General features: G+C 28.7%; 1 protein-coding gene across 8 annotated transcripts in view; it reads left to right on the forward strand.

The window, feature by feature from the left end:
- LOC100211839 (zinc finger protein ZFP2) overlaps nucleotides 1–12,759 on the forward strand; it is a 65,553-nt gene that overhangs the window by 25,529 nt on the left and 27,265 nt on the right. For all 8 annotated transcript variants that reach the window (XM_065813769.1, XM_065813774.1, XM_065813776.1 and 5 more), the window contains 4 exons: nucleotides 987–1,158; nucleotides 1,233–1,400; nucleotides 9,605–9,888; nucleotides 10,002–10,172. In XM_065813769.1, coding sequence (XP_065669841.1) covers nucleotides 987–1,158; nucleotides 1,233–1,400; nucleotides 9,605–9,888; nucleotides 10,002–10,172 — 795 coding nt within the window. The remainder of the gene's footprint in view (nucleotides 1–986; nucleotides 1,159–1,232; nucleotides 1,401–9,604; nucleotides 9,889–10,001; nucleotides 10,173–12,759) is intronic.

Below are 12,759 nucleotides of genomic sequence, written 5' to 3' on the forward strand. Positions count from 1 at the left end.
CTTGGCCTTAGGGTGGTAAATTAGCAGTGAAAAGGAAGAAAAAATCCAACGGCACTGTTTTTTATTAAGGTGACAAAAAAAGAGATTAAGGTTGCTTTTAAAACTAAAGAAATAATAAAGTTGCCTTTTTAGAAACATATGTTATAGAGTTTAAACAAAATGTTGATAACTTCTCATTCAGGGCTGAAAAAAAACATGATATAAAAGTTTTATCCAAATGTAATGCCTTGTTAAAAAAAATAAAAGAAACTAGTGTTGATAGAACATAAAGAACAAATTTTCCAATTAATAATTTATAAGTTGTGTTTATTATTTCATGTAATAAAGTTTCATTTTTTGATATACTCTTTTGATATAGTATATTTGTATGTTTATGTCTTTGAATTTTCTTGGTTAACTATTTATATTAGTAGATTTGTTAGTCCAATTTGTTTAAATTTTTTTTTTTCTTTTTTTTTTTTTGATTTATTCATTACCCTGAAGTTAATAATTTCTGTCAAGTATTTATTGTTAACCACCAAAATTTACCGATTTTAAAATATATTGAACTGTTGACTTTTTCTTGTAAATCCTGAATAGGTGGTTCTCTATAGATTTGGTGAAAACAACTTACCTAGGTGAATAAAAGTTCTAGTATAAAACCCTTTAGTTTATTACCTTTTTTTCAATTGACAATTTGACAATTGAAAAGAAGACAAGAAAATAAATAGATTTAAAAAAAAGGAAAAACAAAGTGACTAAGTACTGTTGAAAGAAAAAAATTCTTAGTTATGTATAGTAATTATTATATAATATTATTATTAAAATAATTTATTAAATATTTTTATTTAAATAGCAATAAAAAAAAAACTTCAATCATTTATGAAAAAAGGATTTTTACCACCATTAAAATGAAATCTAAATAAGTGAAGCAAAAAAATTGATATTAAAAATAGATATTGGTTATTGTACTAAAAGTATGTGTTAAAAAATAAACTTTTTTTTAGCTCAGTCATGAAGCTTCAAAAGTTTTACAAAGTTCACAATCAGAGTCTAATGACACACCTACTGCATCGGTAGAAATCCCTCAAATCAGTGTTCAAAATTTCAAATGTTTTTTATGCAACAAAAAATTTGCTTCTGCCAAAAATTTAAAAAGACATGCTGTTGTTCATTCAGGTATGTTTTTTTAAAAAAGAAATTTGTATTTCTTTTCTAAAGTAATTTAAATTTAAGGTTGTTTGTTTCTTTAGATGAAAAACCATTTGAGTGCAATACCTGTAAAAAATCGTTTGCTCGTGTCAGTGACTTAAAACTTCATTTACCAGTTCATGAAGAAGATAAACCTTTTAAGTGTAATCAATGTGAAAAGACATTTACACGCTTTAATTCTTTAAAAGATCATACTAGGTTGCATTCTGGTATTAACATTTTATTTACTTATTATGTTGACTGTTTTTTAAATCAAAATTTACTGCAAATAAGACCGCATAAATTATAATAAGTGGTTTTGGTTATTAAAATATTTTAACCATAACAACCAAGTATTACTTTTGTGAAAATCTCATATAGAATTTGTTAAAGGTCAAGTTTCATCTATTAATTTTATAAGTACTCTCACCTTCAAAGCAGTGTTTTTTTATTTTGAATTCACTTTTTTAAGGATGACTATAAATACAATGCTTTACATTATACAGGAGGAGACTACTCCTAATATTTTATATTATATATATATATATATATTATTTCTCCTGAAGAATTTTTGAATAATATTTAATCAAATTATTTAATTTATATCTCATTAAAATGAATTTGATTCTTTAGGATAATATGTGAAATCTTGTTATTATTCTTATATGCAGTAATGGTTTAGTGGTAGTGCGCTCACTTCATAAGCGAGAAGTTCTAATTTTAATTGGCACAATGTTCTTGGTAGTGCCGTCCTTAACTTGTTTTTATGCACAGCAGCCTTGTTCATCAAGGTTCGTATTTTGTGTAGCCTCCTTGACTGTAGTAGCCCTCTCTGTCTTAGGGAGGTGAATTACATTAGAAAACAAAAGTTATTTAAAAAAAATGTAACTCACTTTTCTAAGGCTGAGACGTTTTTTTTTACTGTAACAACAACAACGACAACAAAATTTGGGAAAGCCATATTCATTTTATCATTTACATTTGTTAAGATTTATTTAAAGAATTAACAACACTAGGCTCCTAACAAGACAATATGCATATAACAGGCTTTGTTATAAGATTTTATTTTGTAACAAAAACCTGTAACACTAATAAATGTAACTTTAACACAGCTTTGATATTTACATCTTTGAAAATGTTAATCCTTTTGTGATGGCTGACCTGCCCCACGGTCAGGGAAACTGTTTTTATATGATAACTGACCCGCTTAGCAGGTCTCATTATTTCTTACATTTACAAATTTTTATTCTGTGTAAGATGTTTAGTAAACCGGAGTCTTATTAACTGTAAAATTTAGCAGATTTCACTTCAAACCGCATGTTGACTCTAATTCTAGATCATTTGCAATTCAAATTTAGAGGTTTGTGAAAAGTGTCTTACAAAAAAAAAACTATACAGATATGAACAAGATTTTAGATAATTTACTTTATAGTAGTGACGCAGAAAGTGATGAAGATCCTGATTGTAATGAAATTAGTGGCTTTGAGAGCATTATAGAGTATGAAGAAGAAGATTTTGTAGATTTTGTTCCAGAGAATATTGAAAATTTAGAAAAAATACAAGGATTTGTATTTTTTCTAAATTTTTACAAATTTACTTATATCTAATAAAGATATAAATAAATTTTGTCAGCACTAATATAGAAACTGATATTGAGCCTAAAATTGAAAATGAACTCTCTTCTCATTCGTCAACAGAAGTTTTGCAACCTCTGCAGAAACGCCTAAAAACTCGTGGTGGAAGAAGCACACATACTGTGCGTACACCTGGAGGTTGTTCAGTTCGATTTATTTCTGTCTAAAAAGACTTATCTTTGTGAAACTATCCGTCTTAACCGTAAGTTCTATTGCAAGGATATTGTGAATGAAAAGCTTGAAAAAGGAACCGCTTGTTTTTACAAAACCATATACATGGGAAATAAAATGATAGCCTGCAAATATCGTGTTGCAAAAGATAAATCTGGTAACAAACAAAAAGTTGTATAAATGTTATCAACTTTCCACAATCCTATGATGGTTAGTTCTGGAAAGTCTGACAAAGACAATAATGTAATCATGAAGCCATCAGCAATAAAGGCTATAATTTGCACATGGGTGGTGTTGGCCAGGTAGATCAGCAGCTCCATGGAATCCAAGCTCTTTCAAAACATATAAGTGGTACAAGAAAGTTGTGTTTAGGTTAATTTTGAAGTGCTCCTTGAATTCATATAAAAGTCAGTGTACTGGCAGCTCATTATTGGACTTAGATTTTTTAGTCAGCAACATCAAGTTAGTTTTTGCACTAAACCCAGAGATATCCCGCAACCTTAGGGTGTTCATTGGAGAAGATGTGGATTGTCTTACTGGTAGACACTTCCCTTCAATTATAACAAACTCTGCATATAAAAATGAAAGAAGTCGTCATAAAGATGTTGTGTTTGTTATGCACTTAGTAAAAGACTGATAAAGGATATTCCCTAAAAATTGTTAATATTTGTTGATTTTGTCCATCACAATCAGGATTGCACCCTAATATTTGTTTTGAAATTTATCACACAAAAATAAAACTATTATTTGCAGTGAAAATCTTTCATTAATGTTTTTGAAGTGATGCTTGAAAAAATTTTAACAAAATTAGTTGTTTTATTATATCTTGAGAACATTTTGACTTTTGGTTCTCTATATTAAAACCTGAATAACTTTGCACCAAGTCATTAGATTAGTCTATTTTTTTTTTTGTTTGATCACAAATGTATGTGTTTATATTTGGCAATTAAAATATTGGCAGTTAAATGTAATTTTCTATTTATAATCTAAAGTTAAAGTCAAATAAATATTTTCTAAACTTTTGGCACAGTTTTTTTTTATATTTTTATATTTTTGGTCATGTGATCTAGCCAAGAAATAAATCTCAATTTTTTTTTTTAAATACAATGGCCTATTATGTAACAAAAAAAAAAGAGCTCTCATTTGACCGATTTTGACTAGTACTTCATATTTTATAGTCATTTAACTAATCATGATCAAAACTTGATGTTTCGGGTTCCGACATATAGCCGATTTTTGTTCAGCCCGGAAAGGGTTAAATTGCATAATTAGCATATTTTCAAGTACTGTGATGTAGTGTATTTTCAAGTACTGCGTAGTAGAAAAAGATTACATTTCCTTATAGTTTATTTCTTAAAAAAAAACTTATTCTTAACATATTCTTTTGTTTTTTTATCACAACTTTTAATATTGAATTTAACGCTGCTGCTGCAGTTACTCATTTGTGTGTGTTTGCACAGAACTCACTCATTCAAATTAATGGCAAGAAAGAGCCACAACACTTTGTATAAGAAAATGTAAACAAAAGTGTATGGAGATATCTAACTTGTGTAAACTTCAAATTATGTAATATTAAAACATATATCAAGTTTTACAGTTTACTTTCACTTAAAAATTGCCTTGTGACAACATCTTAATTTTGATTTATAGCATTTATTTGTTGTTTTATAGTCTTTAGTTTATTAAATAGTGTTGAAACATTAATCAAACTAGGTCTCAGTCTTCTGAAGTGAAATGCCATGGTTTAAATCTTAGCACTTCTGCTTCTTTTTTTTTAAAGATCTTTTTTGATTTTTTAATATACAAAATAAAATATTTTAAAAGTTCTATAGATATTTTTACTTTTATAAAGTTTTACTTATATTTAAAAATTACATTGCAGCAAAATCTCTTTAATTTTAATTTAGAGTATTTATTTTTCATATTATTAAGTTATTTTTGTCTTTCATTTATTAAAGTGTTTAAATTTTTTAGTGGTAAAAAATTGGCAGATTAGTGCTCCTTAGTTCCCGAAGTGATTAGCTCGCTGCTCTTCCGAAGTACAACATTAGGATTCAAACCCTGTCGCTTGTCATGACCTGTATTAAACAGGTCATGGTAAGTTCATTATTCCACATATTTTTAAGTTTAATTCCAAATAGTTTTTAAACTTTTTATTTCATTTGTAATTAATTGGCACATTTTAAGTGGGTATTTTAAATATTATTTGGAATACAGGCTCATACAACACCTACCAAAGCGTTAAAAATTTCTTCAAGTTAATTATGTAATAAATTGTTTTTTTATTTATATATTTAAAAGGTAGACACTATTTATAGTTTTTCTACAAATTACTAAAAACTATTGAAGTAAGGAATAAGTAAAGAAATGGTCGGTGTAGAATAAACTTACCAAGACCTGTATTTTATGGGTCCGAGCAGCTAATATTTTTAATTGATTGTAAACAATTTATACAGAGGTTTTAGTTATTAATAGAATATTCATAATCAAAATTTATATTCATAAATAAATTTCTTCAAAAGATTTTTACAAGATATTAATTTAATAAAAAACAAAAATTTTTAAATACTTTTGTGAAAAGAATTCTTTTTTAAAAAACCTGTCTCCTTTTTTAAACAAAAAAAAAAGGTTTTTAATTTGCTTTCACATATAAATCTAATTTTAATTTCTTATATTTTAATCAATGAAGAGATTTATGTTTTCTGTAATGAATTAATTACTAAATTTTACATTTTATGTTTTACTATTACCTTCAAAGCTACATTAAATTTTTTAAAAACATCATTTAATTCAAATTCTTTTTTAAAAAAATTGTTTAAAATAATTATATTTGCGGTTTTTTAACTTGATATTTTCTGAATAAATGTTACATAAATTAAAAGATAATAGTTTGAATATTCCAAATAATAAAGTTTTTCCTTAACATAAAACTGCTAAACGTTTACGCAAATCGTCATTTCGTATGTAAATAATACACTTTTTATCAAGGCCTGATATAATTTTCATCAATATATTTTATATATACACACGAAAAGATATATCTATATTTTCATAGACAACTTTTTCAACGATATTGACAGGGTTCATACTGAATTTGAAAAACCAGGAATATTAGTTAATTTTTGCTAAAGTCATGAAAAATCTGGACAAGGAATTTCTTTAAAAATTTGAAAGTCAGTGAAAGTTAAACAATTCTTTTTGATATGTGACTCGTATTACAATTGAACTGTTATTTTTTCTTCTGAGAATGTTATCACCCATTTCCCAAAGTATATGTCAACAGAATTTGCAATCAATCAAGGTGTTGTCATTGGCCCTGATCGAAGGATTAAACACTTGAATGATTTTTAATTTAAAGACATCAAAATAACAAAGTATATAATAAAAATATTTTCTTGAAAATCATTTTGTTCTCAAAATGCTCTTTAATTTTTCAAAATTAAAGTAGCTACCCTGTTTCAGTTTTTTTCTAAACAGCAGTTTAAACCTCAATAATTTGTTAAGGTTAAAATATTTTTTTAAATGTTATTCACTTCTCTAAGGCCAAGAAGACCACTGCAGTTGAGGAGGCTACTTTATTGTGGTTACAACCCTCTTTTAACTCTTACAGAAACGACAGCCTTGGCAAACAAGGCTTCTGCACGAAGAAACAAGTTAAGTGCGGTACTATCTTGGATATGTTAGGGATTGAAATCAGAACTTCTCAGTAGAGCGCTTGCTTATATAGCAAGCGCTTTGAGTACAGATTGCAGAGGACCTACTGAGTAGGTCCTCTGCAATTTAGTAGGTTGATTTTTTAAAAAAAGTTCTGATTCACCTCCAACAAGGCTGCAAGCAACCACTAGCAAGTTCAGAGTTAATATAAAAAAAGGAATAGAGTTAAAGAGCAAGGAAACAGTTAACAGAAAAGTTGTAGATTGTATGAGTCAGGAAAACATAAAGATGAAAGCGAGTTTCATAGGGTTAAAATGCATGGAAAAAAACTAGACCACTAAAAGTTTTTAGAGCATGCAGGAATGATAAAGTAAAAGAATGAGACTTTGTTGAATGGCAAGTCAAGTGAGAATGAGTTTTTGTTGATGGAACTAGAAATAATAACTCTTTTGAGCAGCAATCATGGTAGTATTTGTAGAAAAGAGAAAGAGATGCAACTTAATGAGGATGGGAGAGAGATTCAAGCTTGGCAGTTATAGCGGATCCAACTACAGTTACAATGACTTTTTGGACCATGTTCTATGCAATCGTAAAGAAAATAATTTTTGCCAAGATAAGAGTATAAAGTTGAGTCTTCAGCAAATGAAGCCACTTTAGATACTTTAGAATAAAAAAGTATAGGCCCAAGGCCAAGAACCTTATTTTGCTTCCAAAAAAGATCGGAAGTAAGAGTTAAAGGAAGATCTAGATTGACAAAATTGAGTTTAAGCTAAGTTAAAGTTAACCAGCAAACGAGCATACTAGTCTAACTAAGAGCAAACAAGTCTGATAAATTTTGCTAGAGGTTTCACAAATATTTGTAAATAATATTTGTGAAATAGTTAGGTGGTGGGAATAATATTTGTGAAACAGTTAGGTGGTGGGGATAGCTTTTTTATGATTAATATTTTGGATTTCTTTGGGTATGATTTAAGTTTAAGAAGAACTTGACTCAATCATAGATAGAGCATATCATCCTAAGCAATGTGTTATGCATAGTATGCATAGCAACCAATAAGTTAGTAAGTTAGCAAGCAATTTAAATGTTAATTGTCTCGTCCCATTAATTAACCTAAAGTTTTAACGTAAGGTTCCCCTATATGGCCTCGACAATTTACACTAAAAGCGTTAACAGGGGCCCCCTGCACAATATAGCACTATTAATACTTTCACTGCACAATATAGTACTATTAATCCTTTTTTTTAATATAGCACTATTAATACTTTTTTTCAGCTGTTGATGGAATTAGACTCTCTGAGAGCTACCATAGAGTTCAGGAAACCTTACTACCAGCTGGATTAAGAACCATTAAACTGAGTTTAAGAGCTATACTCCCATTAGCAGATATCAGGAAGAGTTGCATAGCCACTAACAAAGAGGCACAAGCAAAAACCTATGAGTAGTATCAAGAAAATCCAGGATTTGTTGTCCTAGACAGGAAACAATGTAACACAGGTTTACATCTTTAGCCTAATAGATGAGAAAGGGGTGTGAGGACACCCAAAATCTTTGTCTAAGAAGCCTTCTACAAGACAGAATGCAGTTAACATCTGCTAAGATGAGTTTTATTGTTGAGGGCCCATTTCTAGCCTTTACTCAACCAGAAGCCCTAAAGCAAGGGAATTTTAGCTGGATGCAGTTAACATCTACCCAAGATGAGTATTTTTATTGAGACACCATCTTTAACCTTTACTTAACTAAGAACCCCAAGGCAGGGGATTTTTAAATCATAGTTTGTTTCCCCTAGCATTAGGCTAAAAAAGGCAAATCTAACAAAGCATCAGTGCATGGGGTAGGTAGTACTGGTTTACATGATATCAATAGCAGGGTTATAGTGATGATTCTGAAACTGACCTGACCTGACTAAAATAAGTTACTTTTTATAAGGAATACTTTAAAAAGTTGAAAAGGTGATCATAGATTTTATAGTTAGTCACTAGTTGGTTACTGAGCTTGTGAACCAACACCACACCAGAGGTTCAGACAGAACATATATATAAAGTGGCTTATGGATAAATGAACACCACGCCAAAAGTTCAGTTAAAACATAAACATACATATAGTAACTTACAGGTACATACATACATACATACATACATACATACATACATACATACATACATACATACATACATACATACATACATACATACATACATACATACATACATACATACATACATACATACATACAAACATACATACATACATACATACATTACTATAGGCATGACAGATATTAGATAGTATTGATGACAGGAAGTACACTTTTTCCAGCTTTTGCTTAAAAAGCTAATCTCTCAAGGCAGCAGGATATGGAACAGGTTGCACAGGGTTACATGTTACCAGAAACAGGGCAATCATGATGACCATACACCCAACCTGACATGTTTTGTCTGACTATCGATTTTATAGATAAGCGCATATGATTCTGAAAGATTTTTAAGCTTTCATTTTAGTTTATGTTTACATATGTATTTCAATAAACTTTTCTGTTGATTAGTTAAAGAAAGATGTAAGGGTTTTAAAAAAAAAATGTATTTTGTGAATTGCATAATTTTGTTTAGTACTTATTAAGGTTTAAGAAACTACTTTGTTAATTTTATTACAATTTCTTTTGGAAAAAAAACTTCTCACATTTTGACTGAATCAACTTATAGTTGATTTAATCGATTTTTAAAATGTATCAGTTGATTTTAGTTGACTTTATAAAATATATTAGTCAGTTTAGTCTACAGTCAAATTATTTAAAAGTTGTTACAATACTACTTTAAATAAGTAAAATGTAAGTCAATTTACAAAGACAATAAATATAGTTTTTAAAGTTTTTTTAAATTCAATTTTTAATTTAAGTTATTAAGCTTTCCTCATATGAACGATAAAATAGTGTAAAAACTATTTTAAGAATTAACTTATTGAAATTATTTTATGTTAGGTGGATTCCCTTACAAATGTGAGAGTTGTGGTAAAGTGTTTAATCATAGATCTCATTTAAATGTACATCTTCGAACCCACACTGGGGAGAAGCCTTATTTATGTAGCATCTGCTCAAAAGAATTTGCACGGAAGTCCACCTTGCAATATCATCTTCGAATGCATAACAATTTTAATACAAATACAAGCGTTTCTACTGAACAAGAAGATAAAGAAAGTGAATACAGCGATACAAGTTTTACTGAAGATCAAATGATAATGCAATTGCATCCGACTGACCAAAATGTATTATTGAATATAATTAATAAATTATTAATTTTAATTAACTTAAAGTTTTTTTTAGCAAAAGTATTTTGTTTTAAAATATAAGTGTACATTTGTATTTTCAATATAATTAGGTTTTATCCTGTCTTGGTTCATCTGCAAAGCGAAAACGAGAAGATTCTCCCGACTTGGATTTTCAAGCTGATAGAAATTTCTCTCTAAAGCGTCAAATTACCAATAGTTGTAGCTCTCAATTAACTGGCTATAATGAGCGGTTTATCGAAGATTCTCAACAACAATATAAGGTAAAATAAATAACAATATTGATTATCTGCATTAAGTTTTATAATAACAAATCTCTTAATGTAATGTTTTTTTGTTTTTACTCTATTTGAAATATTTCAAGTCACTTTTAATAGTAAAATAATTTGTATTTGTTATTTAAAATGACTATTTTATGTGCTATGTAATATAAAATATGGCTAAAGTTACTTATACAATTACTTTGCAAAAATTACTAATAATAAAATTACTGGACTTATTGGTAAGACTATTGTCTTTAATTGTCTACTTTTTGCCCTGGTCATATAAGTATTTATAACTGAATATTATATCTGATGTTGTTTTTGTTTTACTGTATTTGCCCTCCCCACCCTCAATCAAGGGGAATAGAATTAAATACAACTTATAATTGTTTCATTTTACTTTATTTTTAATCCATAATAGAGAAATTACAAAAATTTAAATTAAAAATGCATTTGTTCTTGAGATACCATCAATGAAAATAATTTTGGTTCATTTTAGGGTTATTCCATATCAAATCACCTAGTTTTTTGAAAGTTCCCCAGGGTACCATCTCAGATTTGCTTTAAACTTTGACCACACACAGGTCTTATGAAAAAAATACAATCCAGAAAATTTCAGCTTGATTGACCAATTTGTTCAAAAGTTATGATTGAATTAAAAATGACCAAAATCCAAAAAAATTGTGTAGCAGTTTTTTTCGATTTTTGACAAACCATAACTTTTTAAATAAAGATGGCGATCACCTGAAATTTTGTAGGGTAATAGTTTTTTACCCAAATAATCCATTATTGCAGTTGTTTTTGACTGATTTTTTACAGTTTTTGAGTTATTGTACCTTAAAGTTGCTAAATATTGCATTATTATAAATATTTTTTCGAACTTTAACGTGTTACAGTTTAATATTTACTTACAGAAAGTGGATTTTTTTGTTACCTTTGTGTACTTAGGGTCACCACTTGTTAGAATAATCAAAATTATGCATTAAAAATTAATTTAGCACATGCAGCCTATTGAAAAATCACTTTTTTTAAAAAAATTATGATAAACTACATTGACTATGCTGGCATAGAAAATAGCGTAAACAGTTGAAATAAATTATGAAACTTTTTAATGTTGAGGTTTTATATATAGACAATCACCAGAAAAAATTTTAAGACCTATACTCTATCTTATGACATTATTGTAGCCTTTTGAGAGTGATGATATTTTTAAAAGGAGAACAAAAAAATACCACATACCACATACAAAATTTATACCTAAAATTTTATACTAACTATACTGTAAAAAAGTGCATTCAAAGAGTAAGATAATCAGTTAAAAGAAAAAGTATGTATACATGAAACTAATTAGCTTATCTCTGATTTATATAACTCATAATACTGTCATAGTCATTACTAGCAAGAATATAGTCACGAGCACTTATACTTTTAATCAATGGAACACTTATTTGACATATTATCTTGTCAAATAGAACGTTTGTCCATTTTAAATTTAATTTGTTTCTTTGCATAAACTTCACATTAACGTCTTGGTTTTCATTACAAATATCAAACACAAGCCCTATGTACCATTCTTCATTGTAAAAGCATGCAATATATTTACCGGGTTGAAAATTTGAAGGATTTTTTTTAATCAAATTAACATCATTTAACACATGAGTATGATAGACAGCATTACTAGAGATTCTTTGTAAAAACAATTTCTCTCCATCTGGTACAAAACAGTGATAGCTTCTTGTTCCCGGAACTGTGCGCATCCCTTCATATCGTTTCTGAAGGTTAAAAGTTGTTTCATGGTTATTAATATCATCACTTGAAAGATAAAATATGTTTACACCTTTGATGTTTTTTTGAGCCCATGTAAACAGATCTTGTGGTGCGAGAATCTGTTTTGTAGTTGCTGCTCGTAGACTAGCTTTTGCTACTTCTCTTTTTATAGTACCTCCTATTCCATCACATGGATTTTTGCCATGTGACGTAGCAAAGAAGTGATACTCAGCATTTATTTGGTAATCTACAATGTGATAAATTAAGTTTATTAGACATTTGTAGTTTTTATACTGTGATGCAGGACCATCACTGAAGTATTTAACTTTATTCACTGTGGGTAGTTTGATTTTGACCATAGGGAGCAACTTTGTGAGAAAACAATGGACTGCTGATTGGTCATGACAAAGATGGTCAGAAATTAAACAATAGCATTCACATTTAAGGTGATCTTTTTCATCTTTATAATAAACAGCAAATGGGTGTAAGGTAGCTTGATCGGCATGCCAGTAAAACCCTTGTATAGCATCTTGTACAAGAAAACTATAGTTTTCTGCAAAATCCATCAGAATAATGCAGGTATATTGATCTAATGTTTGTTTTGCCTCTGATAAGTAGGAAGACTGTGCTTCTTTGATAAAGTGGTGGTGACAAAGGTCATACAAAGTTTCACTTAAAGTTTCAATAAATTCACTAATGCTTATTTGGACTGTAATAAGTGCAGTTCGGTCAGTTGACACCCGTTGTTTATATGTGATCTGATCATCAAAATCAAAATCATTCTTTTCAAAAACATTTTCTAAGTAAGTCTTCAAATTTA

The sequence above is a fragment of the Hydra vulgaris genome, chromosome 12 (assembly GCF_038396675.1).
Source record: "Hydra vulgaris chromosome 12, alternate assembly HydraT2T_AEP".
Lineage (NCBI taxonomy): Eukaryota > Metazoa > Cnidaria > Hydrozoa > Anthoathecata > Hydridae > Hydra > Hydra vulgaris.